General features: G+C 43.8%; 1 protein-coding gene across 1 annotated transcript in view; it reads left to right on the forward strand.

Annotated features, from left to right (window-relative positions):
• The window catches only part of plxna2 (plexin A2), a 312,486-nt gene that overhangs the window by 279,992 nt on the left and 11,102 nt on the right, over positions 1-21,392 (forward strand). The window contains exons 24-28 of the mRNA XM_072449250.1: positions 122-268; positions 3,111-3,270; positions 6,320-6,423; positions 14,795-14,894; positions 20,371-20,561. Coding sequence (XP_072305351.1) covers positions 122-268; positions 3,111-3,270; positions 6,320-6,423; positions 14,795-14,894; positions 20,371-20,561 — 702 coding nt within the window. The remainder of the gene's footprint in view (positions 1-121; positions 269-3,110; positions 3,271-6,319; positions 6,424-14,794; positions 14,895-20,370; positions 20,562-21,392) is intronic.

Genomic DNA, 21,392 nt, shown 5'->3' on the forward strand with positions numbered 1-21,392 from the left:
AAACATTTTTGTCCACATACACTCAATTTAGAGCATAGTCACTTCAATAAAATATATGACTCAAAAAGATTAAAAATGGAGCTGTGTTATGGAGGTAAATGGGTTTGTTTGTCTGTGTCAGGACTGCGCTGGTGAGCCTCTGTTCATGCTGTACTGCGCCATCAAGCAGCAGATGGAGAAGGGGCCGATCGACGCCATCACCGGAGAAGCCCGCTACTCCCTGAGCGAAGACAAGCTCATCCGCCAGCAAATCGAGTACAAGACACTGGTACGAGCACTGCACCACACACGGGACGGGCACGGGTGGAGACTGCACCACACACGGGACGGCCACGGGTGGAGACTGCACCACACACAGGACGGCCACGGGTGGAGACTGCACCACACACGGGACGGCCACGGGTGGAGACTGCACCACACACAGGACGGCCACGGGTGGAGACTGCACCACACACGGGACGGCCACGGGTGGAGACTGCACCACACACGGGACGGCCACGGGTGGAGACTGCACCACAACTGAACAACAACAACAAAACTGAACATCTGCATTAAAGGAGCTTTCATATGTATTCCCATTACACGGCCCAACCCAAATACTGAGATTACTTTCTTTGTATTATTATTATTTTGTTTATTTGGTCGAGACAGTGTGTTTGTGTTATGTCTGTTCTGCATTTATTTATTGATTATAGAGAGAAAAACTCCACATTCACACGCCACAAAAGTAATGTTTTATCTTTTACTTGCTTTTTACTTGAAAGTAACTGTAGTCAATACATGTACTTAGTTACTTCCCAACACTGTGTAAGACAAATGTTAATAATGAATAAGATTTACGTATCTGGAACAGTACAAGCTTGATTAACTTATCACTCTTTCAACTGATTAGTAATTCAAAGGGCTTTACAGAACAGGAAAATATAAATTGAAATCACAATACAAAGTAACTAATGCAAACATAAATAATAATCAGTACTTTAAAAGAGGAGAGTGCAAATAAAACAGTTGAACAAAGTATTTGGAGCCTAGATTGTAACATTATTAGTAAAAGAACTAATGACAGCTTACAACTTGTGTTTTTAGAGTACTTCTAGTTTCACGTGGTCTTTGCTTTAGTGAATTGCTCCTGAAAAGTCTCAAAGCCGCGTGTGGTGTCATTAAGTGTAATAAAATTAAGTCAATGATGCTGCGCTCTCCATTGTTGGTCCAACATGAGGCAGGAGACAGAGCTGAGGAGGACAGAGTTGTGTGATGAAACGCTGTGATATGACGACGCTCTGATTGCACTGCCTACAACTTTGGCTCATTACACGCCAATGCCCCGACAGAGCTGGAAATTGGTGTCCCGCCGAAGGTGTGAAATTAGATTTGGGGAGAGCCAGAGAGAGCTGAAATGGTTTCAGTGAGCTCCTGCCATGCTCCTGGGAGATGGTAATGAGAGCAGACAAAAACTGGACCCAAGTTCTGGTTCTAACTGAGACATTAGTGTTTTTCTGCTTTTGACACTGTGATAACGTCAGATGAACCCACACGATTTGATCTATTTATTAACTAAACCAAGCAAGTAACCCATTGAGATGAAAACCTCCTTTACAAGGGTGACCTTCATTTCAGTAGCAGCAGTGTCAGCATATGTCTACTTGACATTTAGTACAGTATTTAGTACAGTATCCTCTAAATCTAAGACTCTTTTTGATGGCTGGTATCCAGATATAGCTCAGCTTGGCCCTTTATATTTATGACAGTAATAATGATGCATCACATTCACCCTCTGTGGCTACTATTGTAACCATGCTGCCTTGGGGCAGACAGACTGATGTGAGGCTGCCAATTTGTGCCATCAGCGCCTCTGACCACCATCATTCACTCACACAACACATTCATACAAGGTCCAGTTGGGTAAGTGTCTTGCCTCAGGACACAACAACAGTATGCAGGAATCGCCAACCTAAAGCGCTCTGCTATTTTTGTTTTGTAAAGTAAATTCTCAGGGGAAAAAGTTGAGAGACCCCTGCTCTAGACCCCTGCTCTAGACCCCTGCTCTAGACCCCTGCTCTGAACCCCTGCTCTAGACCCCTGCTCTAGACCCCTGCTCTGGACCCCTGCTCTAGACCCCTGCTCTAGACCCCTGCTCTAGACCCCTGCTCTGAACCCCTGCTCTAGACCCCTGCTCTAGACCCCTGCTCTGGACCCCTGCTCTAGACCCCTGCTCTGAACCCCTGCTCTAGACCCCTGCTCTAGACCCCTGCTCTGGACCCCTGCTCTAGACCCCTGCTCTAGACCCCTGCTCTAGACCCCTAATCTGAACCCCTGCTCTGTACCCCTGCTCTGGACCCCTGCTCTAGACCCCTGCTCTGAACCCCTGCTCTGGACCCCTGCTCTAGACCGCAGCTCTAGACCGCTGCTCTGGACCCCTGCTCTGGAGCCCTGCTCTGGAGCCTTGCTCTACACCCCTGCTCTGGATCCCTGCTCTGGACCCCTGCTCTAGGCCCCTGCTCTAGACCCCTGCTCTGGATCCCTGCTCTGGAGCCACTGCTCTGGAGCCACTGCTCTAGACCCCTGCTCTGGACCCCTGCTCTGGACCCCTGCTCTGGAGCCACTGCTCTAGACCCCTGCTCTGGACCCCTGCTCTAGGCCCCTGCTCTAGACCCCTGCTCTGGACCCCTGCTCTGGAGCCACTGCTGCCCCCCTACCACATCTGGTATTTGCAGCAGTCGCCCCGGCCAGTACTAACCAGGGCATTTTAAGATGGTATGGCTGAACGCACATGTAAATACAAGTTTCATGTGACCTGCCGGTCAATAGCTTGTCAAGATGAGGTCAGGTAGTACTTTTACTACTTTTTTGGCTGAACAGGTATAATAGTATAAGTATAATAGACTGGCTCAGTCAAGTATTCCTGGCTCTTCAATACAAAACACAGTCAGAAGTGAACAACCTCTCGGTTCAGCCCTCGTCATTCGCTTCATTATAGAATGCACAGAGAACCTGCATCTGACAGAACAGATTTTCTGTAAATGATCGTACAACAATGCAAATACACAACAAATACACAAAAAGTCTTAGTATATCTTGCCCTGTCTCACTTCTTCTTCTGACTTGTGCAGATTCTGAACTGTGTGAACCCGGACAATGAGAACAGCCCTGAGATCCCGGTCAAAGTGCTGAACTGCGACACCATCACTCAGGTCAAGGAGAAGATCTTGGACGCCATCTACAAGAACATGCCCTACTCCCAGAGGCCCCGCGCCGTCGACATGGACCTGGGTAACAAACACATGCTGTAAAATGGCAAACATGTATTCAAACTGCGAAGTGGCATTTGAAAAGATCTCATAGTTATGCTACATTATGTTTTATGAGCCTTAAACCAACTTTTTTTTTGCTGAATTCAATCATGTTTTACTATCTTTATGAGGAGGCTAACTAGGTCCTTCTTGAGAATTAAATTGTCTTGGGAGCATGTTTTAAATGTCCATACACCTTAAAAGTGCTATACCTGATTTGCACTTTTTTAAACGTTAAAACTAGTTAATTTTAAACTCTTTGCAGCTCCACATGTATCGCTGCCTTACCTATGCATTCCCAGCATCCGAAATATTCACCGCGATGAGTTTATAAACACTTTTCATTCATTTCTGAGCCCAGAATGAGGCTTCTCCTTCATTGGGTGCATGAACTAGCTTTTCACGTTTCAAAAGAGTATAAAACAGGTACAGTGCCTTGAAGCATGTATCTGTTAGGGTCATGTTGCATCTAAAAAGACATTTAAAAGAAAAATGTGAGTTAAATGACATGTTCCATACATTGTGAAAAGGAAGGTCAGTGCAGCCAGACCTCTATCAAACAGACAGACAGCGTGGCCCCTCTCTCCCTCTGGATTTGATGGCTGCTCACTGTGTGCCAGTAAGATCCTACAAAACCAGAGAGAAGAGGGAGAGGAGAGGAGAAAGAGAAAAGAAAAGAAGAGAAGAGGGATAGGAAGAGGAAGAGAGAGGTGCTGGAGTGACGGCCTTGAGGTCCTACACTGACAATGTATATTTTATCATTGTTTAGGTGATTTTATGTTCTAAAACATGAGATTCCAACATAAAGGCACTCAAGAACCTCTTTAAAGACCAATATCAACACAAACAATGCATAATACGTCTCCTTTAATGGCCTGAAACAAAACATTGTATCGTAGCTTCTGCAGCCACGCTCTGAAAACACATCCAATCTGCTCCTGTCACTAAATACAGAGAAATCTACGCTTTCTCTTCCAATCCATCACGCTTCAGCAGCCTTTCTCCCTCCATTACTTCTCCCTCTGTCCTCGATACCTGGGAAGTAACCGAGTGTTCGTCCGTCTCTGCTCGCTCCTGCGCTTTGCCGTTTCTATCTTTTTCGGCCCCCGGATGCCCCACGCACGGTCACCTAGCAGTAACAAAAAACAGTCGACGGCCCACGAAACCGATGATCGCTCCCCCACCAAAGCGGCCCACGCCTCCGCACCACCTTCATTATCAACTCATTACCTCCAGACACCAGCCGGAAACCGACGACCCCGCCCCGCGTGACTCCCCCACCTGTGCCCCCCACCTGTGCCCCACCTCCCTGCCACCGTTTCTCGACCTGAAAGGATGTGATTTTCTCATAGTTGCCCTTTTTCTTTTTTTTATATCTCATCTCCTTCTCCGCGCGCGCCGATCCCGATCCCGCTGCGTATGCTAATGCCGCGCAATTTCGCACCGCGCAAGTACCAATTAAAGCGCACCGCCCGTCCGTGTGTACTTCTTTCGAAGTCGTCCGCGCGTAATGTTTAATTGAGACGCGCGTCAATCCGAAACGAGACGAGCGAGAGAGCGTGTGCGCGGCTGATGTGCGCTCATCTTGGTAATGGGAGTGAAGAGTGTGCGTTTGAAAAAGGCTGGATAAGATGCAGTTTTAGAGGGCTGAAAGGCAAATCAAGTTTGAAAGAGAAGAAAGTAAGGAAGCGGCGGGGATGGAGGGGGAGGGAGAGCGGGACGGGGCCAGGCAATTTGGCTCCAGTGCGGTAAGTCGAGGATTGTGGAGTAGTGTCGAGGATGATTCAAAAACACGGTGAGGTTGGGACTGTCTCTCTGTGCATGCGATAAATGGTTTGAATGGGGAAAAAACATAGTAAAAGAGTGAAAGTAAAAGTTTATTCAAATGAGTTCACAAGCGTTTATAAGATTTACTTGCACCGATATCGAAATTAAGTGTTTTAAATGGAGAGATTTTTAGCTCAGTACAGCTGAAATTTGGCCTTGAGTGACAGGTGGAAGCTCAACATAATGTAAAGTTACAGCAATCATATTATCTCATAAATATGTATAATAGAGCTGCAACTAATGGTTATTTTAGTGGTCGACAAGTTAGCGGATATTTATTGGAATTTGAATGTCAACAAGAGTATTTTTTATTGTCTACTGAGCTTTTAAAATAACCAACTAATATCTGAATGTTTATAGATGGAGAATAATTGGAAAAGAAGTGTACAGTTTATTATTTTTTTGACATTTTTGTTCAACAATGCATCCGTTTTTGTGATAAAACCTCTTTTGCTATGTGTTTTAGAAAGTGGTGAAAGAAGTACTCCTTTTGTTACTGAAGTAAAAGTACACTTTTATAACTGTACTTAAAGAGTGTGTTCAAGTCCAGATGTTTGGTCATCAGAAGCACTATTCCTTGTCATTTTAATAAATAAAGGTGCTTGAAAACATAAAGACTTCAGCCATTTTAGTCGGTCTAAAACCAGAAGAAAAATTACTTTTACTTTTATATCCAGTTCAAACATTTAGTGGAGTAGAAAGTACATATATCTGCTCACAAATGTATTGAAGTGAAAGTAAAAAGTATCCGCTGTCAAATGAGTTGACGTAAAGAACAGTTTTCCTTTATCTTTTTGTACTGTGTTACTTTCCACCACTGGTTTTAGCATCTGTATAGTCCTGATAACTATTAATAATTATTAGAATAGTCAACCATTCATTTAGTAGTTGGTCATAAAAACTCTGCGTAACTTGTTTGAATAAAATAAACAATCGGTAATATTATTTCCTGGGGAGTACTACATAATGTTTGCAGCATTATTGTACAACCAACAAGCCAAATAAGTTTAAAACGCTGTATTTCAGACACTTACACTGTCCATAGAACATTAAAGCACAGCTCTAAGACAGACACCACAAAGAAAGGGAACTTAATCCTTTTCTGTCGATGAGTCCGCAAAATAGAAACGTATCGCGCTGAACTTGTGACCGTTTTAGCTTCCCTCCGCTTACTCGTCCATTAAACCCTGTTTGTTTTGCAGAGTGGCGTCAGGGGAGAATGGCCCGTGTGGTTCTGCAGGACGAGGACATCACCACCAAGATCGAAAACGACTGGAAACGCCTCAACACGCTAATGCACTACCAGGTACAGCTCGGGACGGCGCCGCTCACGCTCAGGCCTGCTCCGCTCTCTTATTATGGAAATCGCACACACCTTGTCAAACTCTGATATTTCCTGCACTTGACTTTTCGGCAGCCAATTTCTACATCCTCATTTGCATGTTTCGCCTCGTCGTAATCCGTGAAGTCGCTGAAGAGAGGACAATTACTGGAAAGGTGGCAGCGGAGATGAACATTTCGACATTTCCACTGCCCCCCCCCCCGGCGAGACCAGATTGTTCTTTTCTTAAGGATAGCGTTTTGCCCTGTTTTTTTCTTCTTGACTTCTTACCTGCCATCAATTAGTCCCGCTGTGCCTGCCTACCATCTTTTTACGTGCAGAACCCTCCTTTTACACTTTACAATTTTGATTCACAGGTTTGGTCCTGGTTTGGTCCTAGTTTGGTCCTGGTTTGGCCCTAGTTTGGTCCTGGTTTGGTCCTGCTTTGGTCCTGGTTTGGTCCTACTTTGGTCCTACTTTGGTCCTACTTTGGTCCTGGTTTGGTCCTGCTTTGGTCCTGCTTTGGTCCTGGTTTGGTCCTGGTTTGGTCCTGGTTTGGTCCTGCTTTGGTCCTGCTTTGGTCCTGCTTTGGCCCTGGTTTGGTCCTGCTTTGGTCCTGGTTTGGTCCTACTTTGGTCCTACTTTGGTCCTGCTTTGGTCCTGGTTTGGTCCTGCTTTGGTCCTGCTTTGGTCCTGGTTTGGTCCTGCTTTGGTCCTGCTTTGGTCCTGCTTTGGCCCTGGTTTGGTCCTGCTTTGGTCCTGGTTTGGTCCTACTTTGGTCCTACTTTGGTCCTGCTTTGGTCCTGCTTTGGCCCTGGTTTGGTCCTACTTTGGTCCTACTTTGGTCCTGCTTTGGTCCTGCTTTGGTCCTGCTTTGGTCCTGGTTTGGTCCTGCTTTGGTCCTGCTTTGGTCCTGTTTTGGTCCTGCTTTGGTCCTGCTTTGGTCCTGGTTTGGTCCTGGTTTGGTCCTGCTTTGGTCCTGGTTTGGTCCTGCTTTGGTCCTGTTTTGGTCCTACTTTGGTCCTGCTTTGGTCCTGGTTTGGTCCTGCTTTGGTCCTGGTTTGGTCCGACTTTGGTCCTGGTTTGGTCCTGGTCTGGTCCCGCTTCGGTCCTGCTTCGGTCCTGGTTTGAGCTCAGTTTAATCCTGATGAAGCCGTGGTTTGATCTGGTTCTTGTCCTGGTTTAATAGTTAGTTAGTTTAGATCACATGTTTAGTTTTCAACACACTGCTGGGACATATCACTTCATGGCAAAGTTTTGCTTTATGGGGGCCAGCAATCAAAAAGTTAAGATATGGGTTAGTTTAGGTTAAAGGCGTAAAGGAAGATTTTTCGCCGATTTGAGAACTCGCCCTGTGCAGACGCACAAAAAAGCCTCGTTGCCACACATGCGTTTGTTTATTAGCGCATCTCTCGTCTCCCGTAGATTTCCGTCTCTTCTGAGTCAGCTCGAACTGTCTTTCTCTGTCTTAATTTTGTCCTGTACACTGAGGGAACTATATTATGATAGATCAATGCGCTTAGACACGGGGAAACGTGCTGCTCATGGGGACGAGCCACACGAGGCTGCAGGTGAGCGGTAGGTGCGTTCTATGATTGATACGTGGCAGGACTAATCGGCAGTCCACGCCACGAGGAAATGAGACTCAGATTTGGGCCAAAAAATCATCCATTACGCCTTTAAAGTTAGTGCTTATGTTGAAGTTAAATGTTAAAGTTAAGCAAAAAGTAATAATGGATTAGGATACGAGCAGTCTCAGGAAATGAATAAATCAATGTAATCTCCCCATAACGCCAAGTGAATGCAGTCTAAAGAGCCAGTTGGTTGCTTTATTGTTCCCCTATTGGAGACTTTAAATATTCTTTAGGTGGCAAAGAAACACACAGGGAAAAGAGGAATTAGAGGATAGTTTGTTGAAAATGTTCTTTTGTTTACACATTTCAATTCAATTTATGTTTGTAACGCCCAAAATCACCACAGCAGTGTCCTGGAAGAGACTGTGTCGGCCTCTTTACCATGCACAGCTTCCCCTCCTCCTGGGCTTTTAGAGACTGTTCGGACCACCACACATCTTTAGTAAGTTTAGTTTAATGTTGATACTTTCATTTCAAATGTCAACATTACGTAAAAAAGCTATCATTTCCTGTGGAACAAGATTTTCACATGTATTTGTAAGAGCAGTGCAAAGTCATTGTGCCACCTTCAAACTACTTTATTTGGGCCATGCTGGAACAAGTTTGTCGTACCTCTTACCTCTGCCATTCAGCGCGTCGCCTCGGCTCTGTCCCCACAGAGAAAACGCAATAACAAAACCAAGAAATCATTACATGCAATATGTCACCGTGTCCTTCACAGTCTCTTTCCTACAAGTGTCTGCACCGGTTTTTCTGCTACCTTTTCTTTTCTTGCTTATTTACGTCCGGCAGGGGTAGTTTTTGCTCTTTATTCCTCTCTTTCCTCTGCTCCAATGGTCTCTATAGAGCTCTTTAATCCTGGACAAAGCACTGTGCCGTGTTTATCTGCACTGTAATAGGCTGCAGTGTTGTTTTTTTAACCAATCCTGTGCCATCATTAGCCAACGGAGGGGCCAGGGACCACACAGCAGCAGTGGGTGGAGATGCTTTTCACTTTATTTGCTCGCTCAATTGCAGATCTTAGAGAAGTCATTGATCACGGCTGCTACTGCCCCAGAGCCGAGGTAACCAAGGACTAGTTCAGAGCGAAACAGGTGCCGCAGGGCATTGTGGGAGAAAGAAAATATTGTAAAACAATAAAGATAAGGTGGATAAAGGAGAGCCTCTGTATCATTATACATAGTTTCTTATTTCAGCGCAGTTCAATACAGGAAAGAGCTGTGAAACAAATAAAGAAATAAGACTGAAAACAAAACAACAACAAAATGAAACACTGGAAAACGTGTTAACCGCCTGTCACATTCATTAATAATAGAGTTTATAGGGATTATAGATTCTTTTGAATGGGGAAATTCTCACCAAATCCTTCAAATCAGAAAGGAATTATTTGCCTGAAACCCGCTATATCATTTGGCTACATAAAGTATTTGCTGTTTGTATTTGTCACATTTGAAATCATCTCCAGTTGATGTTGTTCCTGTGGTTACCAGACAAACCCATCAGTGCATCATTACTCCATGATTGGCCTGCTCCGTGTCTGGCTCCTGTTTGGTGACTCCATTTGCATTCACCAACTCCACAATATCAGCTGTGGCCTCACATCTGCCTCCTCGTCTCACCTCGGCTTATTAGGCCGCGGAGTGAGAGTGACTTCACCGGAATCAAAAAAAAAATAACATTACTGTGAAATACGCCGAGTTTGTGCTAGCATCACCTTGAGTCTTCACTAATTCTCCCCGCGCAGACACGAGCTCCAGACAGAGGCATTAAAATTAATAGCATCCCAAGAAAGCCCGACGGCTATTTACAGCGCCACCTGGGAAATAAGGCTTTGCATAACCTGGATATGGAAATGCACACCGCGCGCTCTGAGCAAATTCAAAACGTAAATGAAGACGTTTAGCACAAGTTAGATGCGTTATTCAGCAAAGTGGCATTAGCAGTCCAGGGCGGAACTCGCCCACCGCAAGCTATTTGTGTATTTTTAAAGTCTCTCTCGCGCATATTTAAACTGTGAATGTCTAAAGTATTCGTCAGAGTGTATAATTCACTTTATACTGTACATTAATGCTGCGCTGGGGCTGGCTATTTCACAACTTTAACGCTGGAGTACCAACTTTTATCTTGTAAATTGGTATGTTTTCTTTTCCTCCCAAATGGTATCTTGTACAAGTGCATAATTAGAGTCAAGATCAGACCAGTGTGCGCTGTCTGCATCTGGTAATGACGTATTTAAGAGCCAAAATGGCAGTGCGATCAGAAGGCAGTGCTCTGATTGGCTGGGCTTTGGCGATCGCTCCAGTTTCACTTTGATATCTGAATAAATCTGCTCTAAAGCTGTGCAAAATCCATGCATAAGATGAAAAAGAACAAATATGAACAGGTTTGTGAGTGCTGGGAATGCGTTAGATGGATTTATACTTCCTCCTTTTGCAGTTCAGGCCCCCTAATGGAATACTTTTTAGAAGAAGACAAAATGGATTTAACTCACACTTTCACATCCATTTACGTCTTCAATTATCAAACATACTTTTTGATTTGGATAAAATGTAAAACGCTTTCTTTCACGGAAGCCAATATTCATAAAGCATTTTAAAAATATACTCAAGCTAAGTAAAATGCGATAAAGTTAAAACTACTATAGTCTAAAAGCTTCTCTCGTAAATGAGCAAATTGATTGTTGTCCCCATAAAAGCAGCTGTTTGTGACAAGAACGAGTCAGATAGATTTAAATAGCTACTTCCCCCTTTCACGGTTTGATAATAAAATACCCAAACTGGGGTTAAGCGTTCATATTTTACAAACCGCCTCACAAAATCAGCATAAACGTGGTCAATTTTGCCCCATCCGCATCTGGCTCTGAAGCAATTCTCCCGCCAAATACGCATATTGTTAAAAGCAGATTACACCTTTACCTCCAGGCACCACACCACGCTCAGGACACTGCGATTTAAAGCCCACCCTGCAGCTTTTGGGACATCGACGACGGCTCTTCTGGCCCCCGGGCTTCACTCTTATCGTTTCGTCCAAAAAATAAATAAAAAAATCGCTCGTCCCACCTCCAGCCGCCTGCCCACTCCGCTCCCGTCTGCCTCTTCTAATGAAAGGACGTTATCGGGCGCGGCGAGGCCCAGTCGCCTTATCGCACCTGCCCACTATCGGACCAGCACCTCGGTGGATTATCCCTGAAGGACGAATCCGCGCGGCTTCAATCATTTAGCCCATCACAAGGCCCCATCGCCGATGTAGCCTCTCTATCAGGAAGAGAAGAAAAACAGACAGGAGCGAAGTGTCAAGGGAAGATGAGCGACACAGAACCCATTTCATGCTTCCTAAAGAAATGGTATCACAGGAGCGGCGCCGCAGACATCTCGGGTTAGCGGGGTTTATTAGAGCTATTCTGCGGATTGTTGAAAGGGAATTAAGGCGCGGAAATGAAGGAAGTCAAAAGGTCGGAGGAGAAGATGGGATTTTTGGGGGAGGTTAGAGTGATTGATTTTCTCTTATCGGATGGGCGGTGAAAAGGAGGGGGCCGCGGCGGCAGAGTGGTTAGTGCGAGGCGGCGCGGGTTCACTTCAGGTGGTTCGGATTCTTGTAGCCAAGTTATAGGCGAAAATGAAAATGTAGTGCCAAGCGCGATCTAATCTCAGTTGTTTGGAGATCGCCGATATATTCTGATATTTTGCAACAGAAATGTACTCGATGGTTATTGGTTGTGATTTTGTTGTCAGGCAAATGTGTGCAGATTTATCACTTCTATCAATATTCTTTCAATTGATTGGGTGTAAGGCCTGTGAAGGTGGGATTTTTAATATATTTTAGCGAGAAAAAGCTTGAACATCTTCATTGTGTTTATTTACAAAAATGCAAAATGTACAAAATATTTAGTCTTTACTTTTTTCTGGAGTTTGTGTATAGTTCATTAAAAAAAATTATATATATGTTATTATTATTATTATATTGATATTCAGTTGTGATTAATGCTTGTTTATCCTTATTTATTAATCCTTATTTGGAAGTTTACAGCATTGTATCTTCTTTTTGAAATGATGTTGTTATGTTTAAAATTAAATAAATAAAAAATGTAAGAGATGTACCCAAGTAGTCTATATCTTCAAAACAACCTTCATAATATTATCTATATTTCAATATACTGCCCATCTCCACTAGTAATGAAAAAGTGGTCACTAAACTACAAAGAACAAGACGTGGGGAATGCAAGTCACCCACTTTACGCCCGTAATTGTTGAAAACACGCACTAGAAATTTGACAAAATGAATCCGAGCTGGGAAAATCACATAATTCTTCATAAAAGCAAATTTGCCCAACATGTAATCTCATCACAACAGACTTCGCTCGCTCAGACGCTAATTCTCATGAAAGCAATTGAAAACAACTCTTTTGCTTCAAACCAAAATGAGCAGATGAGTTGAGAGTCGTTTTGTCGCTGCGGTTGTTTTTCCCAGGAATCCCTCTCGGAGCTTGGCATTTGTCTTTTGTTTATTCCTCTTTGTTTTTTTGCGACAGAAATCCGTCCTCCGGCTCCTCTGGAAATGCCAGCCAACAAGCCGCTCGTGTCGTGGCTTCTGGGAACGAGTTACAAGTTCTGTTTGTCATTTTCCAAGCAGGCTATTTTAGTGTTGTACCACAAGGAAAACGCTTCTGAATAATTCGAAGGCGTGTTTAAAAATGCATAAAGGTCTGCTGATGAAACGTCTCATTATTGTGTTAAGCCAATTCACTCCTGAAGAAACTGTTTGAGTTGATCCAAGTCGAACATGGACTAGAACTGATTTGAAAAGTCTCAACGTCAATCTCTTTGCTACATATTATACGTATTTGCCATTTGCCAGTTCTAAAAGAGGAAATAAATAATGCCTTTTTATGTTAATGTAGATTTTGTAGAGTTTAATGTAATGAAGATGTTTCACAGTCTTTTATCTAGTATTTATTTCAGGTGTTTTTATTGATATTAATAAAGTTTTAATTTAAGTTTGTGGGACATTGAAACTGTTAAAATGACAAAGAAGGAACCAACAGTCAAGGACACTAACAATAGAACAATATCATCAATATATTAACTTCACGGGACAGTATTTATTGCGATCGAATTGTAGAAATATGAATAATGCCTTTGCTGTGAATCATTAGAGTCAATGAAACGTCGCAAAGGATCATGGTCTATGTAGTTCTGTATGGTTTTATCTGCTGCTGCAACAAAACAATGAATCTTATCATTTGATATATTGTGACGATTGTATTATGAGAGTTTTGACAATCTCAATAATAACTATGGAAATAATGCAGAATGGACAATAAGAACATACAAGGACAAATATGCCAAATATAATACTACTTTTTGTTTGTTCTTGTTTTATGAATGGGCTTGCTTCTCCACTGATCTGACTTGTAGCTTGCATGGATTCAACTGCTTGTCTAGATTAAGTTTATTGACACACTGTGGATGGTCGCCTTAAAAAACGACACCGTTAACAAATCAATTCAGGTTAAGGTACGTGTTACTGTCCCCGTGGGGAAATCGTCCTCTGCGTTTGACCCAGAACACATTTGTGGCGTGTTGAGTGACAGGAGTGCATCAGCCAGAGCTCAGACTTCTTTAGAAATATGAGTCTGGCTTCACGACATTTGGCAGCTCCAGGTCTGCTGTGCTCTGCCTTCCACTGAACCTCAGCTCTAATGCTGCTTTTACACCTTTTACCCGACACGAAGACGACACCAGATGCTTCAGACTCAGACTTCAGACAAGGGAAAGTCACTCTGCGCTTCCTTTTCCTTGTGCTGTTTGAGGGATGATGATGATGTGGCTTTGTCTCTAGCTTTCTTTAACCTTCAAGGAACAGTCAAAACTACAACGAGGCTGTGGTGTCCGTGCTCAAATATACTTACCAACTGTATCCAAGATAATCCAGTGAAATTAAAAGAAGATTTGATTTTGTTGTGGGATTTACCTGAACAATGTGGGGATTAGACAATGAAACTCAATATGAAAAAAGAAACAGTTTCCCTGTCTCATACATTTGTGGCAAAGAAATATACGAGTCTTCCTCCTTGTCTTCTTCCTCTTCTTCCTCTTCTTCATCTTCCTCTTCTTCCTCTTCTTCCTCTTCTTCATCTTCCTCTTCTTCATCTTCTTCCCCCTCTTCTTCTTCTTCCTCATCTTCCCCTCTTCTTTTTCTTCGTCCTCTTCATCTGCCTCTTATTCTTCTTCTTCGTCCTCTGATTCTTCCTCTTCTTCCTCTTCTTTATCCTTTCTTTTTACTCCTCTTCATCTTCTTCCTCTTCTTCTTCCCCCTCTTCTTCCCCCTCCTCTTCTCCTTCATTCTCTTCTTCTTCTTTGTCATCTTCTTCTTCATCATATTCTTCCTCTTCTTCTTCCTCTTCTTCCTCTTCTTCTCCTTCTTCCTCTTCTTCTTCCTCTTCTTCCTCTTCCTCTTCTTCACCCTCATCTTCTCTTCTTCCTCTTCTTCCTCCTCTTCCTCCTCTTCCTCCATTGGTCCTGTCGCATGGGTTTATTTCCAGTTGGATTGTTTTAGGCGTTTTACACTTATATAAGACAAAGGTGACTCTATCTTTACATCTTCACTTCTGTTTGATTCTTCTCACAACAGAAAGACATATTCTGAGGATCTTTCACAATGACCAATAATAAAACGTATCATTTTAGATGCAATAAGGTGGTGTATTTGTTCTGTGTCCTCAGGTGTCCGACCGCTGTGTGGTGGCCCTGGTTCCCAAACAGACGTCCTCCTACAACATCCCGTCCTCAGCCAGCATGTCTCGCTCCTCCATCAGCAGATACGGTGAGTACACTCGCATTCTAAAGCAACAACAAGGACGCGCTAAAGAACGTGTCATCGTTTGGTTGTTTCAGTTTATAGTGTGAAACCGGCCGGCAAACTTCTCAAGAAAGACTCTTACTTCTTTGTACTTTTAAGATAAGATGTTCCTTTATTGTCCACACATGGGGAAATGGCATACACATGGGGAAATTTCATATTTTTCAGCAGCAATGCTTTTCCCCACTGGGCAATTAGACGTCGTATTTACCCATATTAAAAAAGTGAAGAGAGCTGCTCAGAAATGTAAGATAATGACGTGTCGAGTGAAGTTTATCTACAATGACCTTTAGGAAATTGGACAGTTTTTACGCTTTTGCAAATGAAGTGGTGGAAAAATCTCAAGGAGCAAGTTCGGAGGAGAATAATTGGAGCTGAAAATAAAAGTTAAAATGGCATCAGAGTCTGGTACAAGTTTGTAATGAGAATGAGCTTTGTACAGGTATTAAAAGTACTTCTACAACTTAGAATGTGACGTTGATGTGATAGAAATATAAATATATAAAGAGAGATGGAATGATATTTTGCTAACAGTAAAATACATTTCTATAAACTGCAAGCCACAGCTGACTTTTTAAAACATCTCTTTTGTCCAATTCAGAAGAGGTAAAATAAGTGAAATGCTTTTGAATACTTTGCCATTAATTAGAAAGTGGAGCTCTGACATCATTCACCTCATTCACATGATAATTATATACAACATTATTGACATATTCTATAATTGTACCCTTCGCACCCAAGATTCGTGTAAAATCCACTTTGAGTTGACATTTTCTGACAGTCATAAAACTCTACAGAGCTTTTGGAATATGAGTCCAACTGTGCAACTGGTGGAAAATATTGAAATCTGAAAGTCTGTTTTTGGATTCATCTTAGTATAAATAGTAAATATGATTTGAAATGCAGTGTCACCATGTATTTCCCTCCACAAAAACGTTCCTGTGTGAGGTTTGTATTGGATTTCCTTGGCGCAGAAAGCCGTCTGTGTTGGCATGAGCCGTCTCTCATCCATCACGGCCTGGCACAGCGGGCACAGCTACAGCTCCACGCCTGCTGAGGGCGCTCTACCAGCTCCACACCTGCTGAGGGCGCTCTACCAGCTCCACGCCTGCTGAGGGCGCTCTACTGTTCCGCTCCACGCCTGCTGAGGGCGCTCTACCAGCTCCACGCCTGCTGAGGGCGCTCTACCAGCTCCACGCCTGCTGAGGGCGCTCTACTGTTCCGCTCCACGCCTGCTGAGGGCGCTCTACTGTTCAGCTCCACGCCTGCTGAGGGCGCTCTACTGTTCAGCTCCACACCTGCTGAGGGCGCTCTACTGTTCAGCTCCACGCCTGCTGAGGGCGCTCTACTGTTCAGCTCCACACCTGCTGAGGGCGCTCTACTGTTCAGCTCCACGCCTGCTGAGGGCGCTCTACTGTTCAGCTCCACACCTGCTGAGGGCGCTCTACTGTTCAGCTCCACACCTGCTGAGGGCGCTCTACTGTTCAGCTCCATGCCTGCTGAGGGCGCTCTACTGTTCAGCTCCATGCCTGCTGAGGGCGCTCTACTGTTCAGCTCCACACCTGCTGAGGGCGCTCTACTGTTCAGCTCCACACCTGCTGAGGGCGCTCTACTGTTCAGCTCCATGCCTGCTGAGGGCGCTCTACTGTTCCGCTCCACGCCTGCTGAGGGCGCTCTACTGTTCAGCTCCACACCTGCTGAGGGCGCTCTACTGTTCAGCTCCACGCCTGCTGAGGGCGCTCTACTGTTCAGCTCCACACCTGCTGAGGGCGCTCTACTGTTCAGCTCCACGCCTGCTGAGGGCGCTCTACTGTTCAGCTCCACGCCTGCTGAGGGCGCTCTACTGTTCAGCTCCACACCTGCTGAGGGCGCTCTACTGTTCAGCTCCACGCCTGCTGAGGGCGCTCTACTGTTCAGCTCCACGCCTGCTGAGGGCGCTCTACTGTTCAGCTCCACACCTGCTGAGGGCGCTCTACTGTTCAGCTCCACGCCTGCTGAGGGCGCTCTACTGTTCAGCTCCACACCTGCTGAGGGCGCTCTACTGTTCAGCTCCACGCCTGCTGAGGGCGCTCTACCAGCTCCACGCCTGCTGAGGGCGCTCTACTGTTCAGCTCCATGCCTGCTGAGGGCGCTCTACTGTTCCGCTCCACGCCTGCTGAGGGCGCTCTACTGTTCAGCTCCACGCCTGCTGAGGGCGCTCTACTGTTCAGCTCCACACCTGCTGAGGGCGCTCTACTGTTCAGCTCCACGCCTGCTGAGGGCGCTCTACTGTTCAGCTCCACGCCTGCTGAGGGCGCTCTACTGTTCAGCTCCACGCCTGCTGAGGGCGCTCTACTGTTCAGCTCCACGCCTGCTAAGGGCGCTCTACTGTTCAGCATTTTCACTCATTCATACCAAAGCACCACAGGACGTGAGCTCCAAAAACTATAACAGGATCTCAGTTGTCTGGCTGTGGAGGAGCAAGTTGTATATACTGTAGTGGCAAAAATCTCTCGATAAGACAAAGAAGCAAGTTGTCTCGTTTCAAAAGTAAACTGTTTAATCTTGTGGATGAATCAGAAAGAAACTCGTGTGGACTCGGCCATTCTCATGGAAGGCCCAGTCCACGCGTCTGTCTCTTGCCTGCTCCCCAAAATGTGTCTCTCCCAAGTCCTCCCGTCCCACCTCTGTCCTCTTCCCTAAATCACCGATGGTCACATGACCATTCCACATTTACAATTCACAAGCAGGTCTTAGAGGACATAGATGCAAATGGCACAGGCAAAAGGACAACCAGAGAATACAGGATTTACATTTACATTTTGACTGCCGACACCTTAGAGAACAGGCTCGTCCTGGACACCCGTGGTTCCTTTTATTCGATTGGGAAGGCAGGAAGTTTACCGGCTCTGAAGAACAAAGCAGCTGATTGCTCTGGTGTGAGGGCGTGGCCCTGTGTCCAGACATGTAGATGTCAGGCTGTGACTTTGGGCGTCACAAAAATGAATTGAATTGAATTAGAATTGAATCGAAATTGAAACCAGGCAGAGGGCCAGATTCTTATTATTATTTTTCCATAACAATACTTAGGTAGAACTACAATAAAAGTTGTCATGATTTGTGGTGGTGATACAAAACTAAAATGTTGATGGGAGGATTTGTGCGGCATAACGTTACACTTAAAAAATCGACTTAAATAATGTGGTTGTTAGCATGAATGCTAATTGTGGTGTCGATCACTTAGTCAAAAATCGAATCCAAACACTGCTGCGCTGAGTCATGTTTTCTATGTTTTCTAGATTGTTAGTTGCCAATACATCCCTGTTTTTTTTATAGTTTGTGAAGTTTGGAAGCTAACGCTAACTGTTACGCTGTTACGGCTAACGCTTACAAGCACCGAAAGACTCTATGACTTGATCCGTGACCCCAGACTGTATAAAATATATGTCCGTCTGATATTATATATGAATCTACGTGAAAAATGAGCTAACATTGGGTCTACGAGTAAGAACCATTAGGCCATTATTGCTTCGCTTCATCGCTTCATTTGGAAGTCCGCACGGCTCCATCCTCAGCCACCTCTGCGTTGTTTAGCCCGTCCTTTTGAAGCCGATTGTGACAGATCTTTATTGAGATCTTCAGATCCCTAATCTCCAGAGAGCGTTCTGCCAAGAGGAGTAGATGCCGACTAATTAGAGGAAGGCCGATCAGCGTGAGTCCGAGTGCGTGCGTCTGCGAGCGGAGAGGCAGCACTAAAGGAGGATGTACGGATGAGAGCGCCCATTCCAGCGCTTAGCAAATTAGCGGTCTTTTGATGCATTGATTACAGGGTGACAGACTTGTGTTCAGCGGGAGTTTGGCACGGTGAGGCAGGACACGGACAATTATGAGTCTTTTAAGAGGAGCCAGGCACAACCGTCATATTACAGAGGAACATAATGGATGCTGGGTAGATGCTCGGTAACACAAATACACTGATATTAATATGCTGCTTTCGGGTTAAATACAGTTTTAAGAAATGCAATGTGACAATAATGTGTTACTTTCACATATTGGTGATGTGAGTTCATACTTACTTTTTCCCACATAGATTCGTATCTGTTTAAAATAATGCATTTCGAGTTGCCTTTTGGAGCTTTTTTGCCTTACATTCTGTGGTAAATGATTCCCTTCTTAAGTTGGCTCTGACTCCTTTCACATTTCTAAGTAAAACACTGCTCTTCTGAAAGCCTCAAAGAATAATTTGAGTATTTTTACTGAAAGGTAGTTTTTGGTGGAACCGTGGATGATACGTCTTAAAAAGTGTGATCGTTTTAGTCACTTTTGCAGCTTTATTTTGCACCAGCTGTAATTTTCTACCATTGAATTGTTCTCTAAATCCTTGATTTTCACGGTGTGTCAGGAAACATTAGTTTCCCTGTAGTCTCTGTTTCACACAGTCATTAAAAGTAATAATTGGTCTTGAGCAAACTTCTGTACAAAAACATTCACTATTGCAAAATCCAAAATGACACCATTTTTTTAAATAATTGGTGTCATTTGATCATATTTTGGTGGATGGTGTTCTGTTATATCTAGTCTAGTTGGCAAAAAGTGTTTAAATTCTCTCTCTACTCAGCACATTGGGGTTTTGAACCTCTTTTGGATCGAATTTAGAACCTTCTTCAACGCTTTGGTGCAGGGCCAGATTCCACAACATGCTGTAGCTCTCATAACTCTGTGATGAAATTAACCCTGCATTTGTAATTTCCTGCTCTCTGCCTTCGAGGATTAATTTTCAAATGAGCTACAGAGAACGGAACAAAAATGTGTCTGTGTGGCTATGAGTGGAATCTGCATGTCCTGCTATTGGGTCGTCGTGCTAACTGAAGATTTTTGTTCAAATGAAGGTCTTGTGTTGTTCTAAACTGACTTTTTGAGCTTTAAATCGGGTAATAACGTTCTCTCATGAAAAATCCTTGCGTTCCATGTGATTTTTTTTTTTTAAATGCATCACAATCATCATGTCTATGATTAAAAAAACAATTAAAAAGCTGCAAAAGGAGATGATAAGACAAAAGAACAGAAACTTTGCGTTTAATTTTACAGTCCATTCATCTTTTGTGATACTTGAACCTCATTTAAGACGAGTACAGGCACATTTTTACACATTAGTCATGGATTGCCATAATATATCATAAGATATAGATATAAGATATAATCAGATAATATTATTATCTGAACATCGTCTTTGAGATATTCAAAAAAGCATATAAGTTGAGATATTGGAAATGATGTGATGATTTTGGAAATGATGTGATGATTTTTAACACCCTCACAATGTTTTGCTAGTTTTGCAGTATTACAATCATCCTTATTTTATACTCTTCTTTTTGTTTGATGTCTTGATCGTATGTGAAATGACAAAACTCTTGATTCAGAATGAAGTATAACATGGCATTTCTGCTGTGACTGTCGGCAGACTCGTCGTTCCGGTACACGGGCAGTCCAGACAGCATGAGGTCCCGAGCGCCCATGATCACCCCGGACCTGGAGAGCGGCGTGAAGGTGTGGCATCTGGTGAAGAACCACGAGCACGGCGACCAGAAGGAGGGCGACCGCGGCAGCAAAATGGTGTCGGAGATTTACCTGACCAGACTGCTCGCGACGAAGGTAAGACGGGCGGAACAGTGAATGAATGAATAACTCTGGAGATGGACGGAAGATGAGCAGTTGAATTTGCCGTTTTGTTGTCAAAGTGCAGATATTTCCACTTGCTTTATGATTGAGAATTACTAAGAAATGGCACAAAGTTTGACAGCTCAAGTACTTTCTGGATGGTTTGAAGGGTTGTTTTATAGCACATTCATGGTGGCATCTGGTCTAAAGCCTTTGAGTTCACGGTCTGGCTTTGAGTAAAGACAAATATTCTAAAAAAAGTCTAGAAACATTGAGAAGTTGATTGAGAGCAATTCTACATGCAATTCTACATCGAGATCACAACATTTGACTCTTAAATAGTTATCAAAATGTGTGATGCTTCCACTTACAATTTTGGCTCCTGTCTCGGTGGTTTGACTTAAGTACCAAACCTGTGTACTTATTCCACCACCAAGGGATGTCACGATATCATACGTTTCAATTATTGTGAGAAAAAACAGTGCGATTTCATGATTGTCGAGACTGGGACGGAACAACAGTGAAATAGTTCATTTTCTTTCATTTCCAGGGTCTGACGTGACACTATTTCTCAATTTTGTGACAGGCTTTATGAAATATGCAGGAAAAATAAAGTAAATGTGACAAAAACAGCCAGATTCACATTTTAGGGTCTGTTTTTGGACAATAGACGGCGCGAAAAATACTTAATTTTGGTTCTAAAATTGTCACGATTATTATTTTGTGGTTCCTCCGATTATATTGCCACCTGAATAATCACATCTCTATCCACCACTGACTTTTACCATTAAAGCCACAACAAAAAAACATTGGCATTTGTCAGAA

This window comes from Eucyclogobius newberryi, unplaced genomic scaffold (genome assembly GCF_026437365.1).
Source record: "Eucyclogobius newberryi isolate DKJ021-1_F unplaced genomic scaffold, fEucNew1.0.hap1 SCAF_17, whole genome shotgun sequence".
In the NCBI taxonomy this organism is placed as follows: domain Eukaryota; kingdom Metazoa; phylum Chordata; class Actinopteri; order Gobiiformes; family Gobiidae; genus Eucyclogobius; species Eucyclogobius newberryi.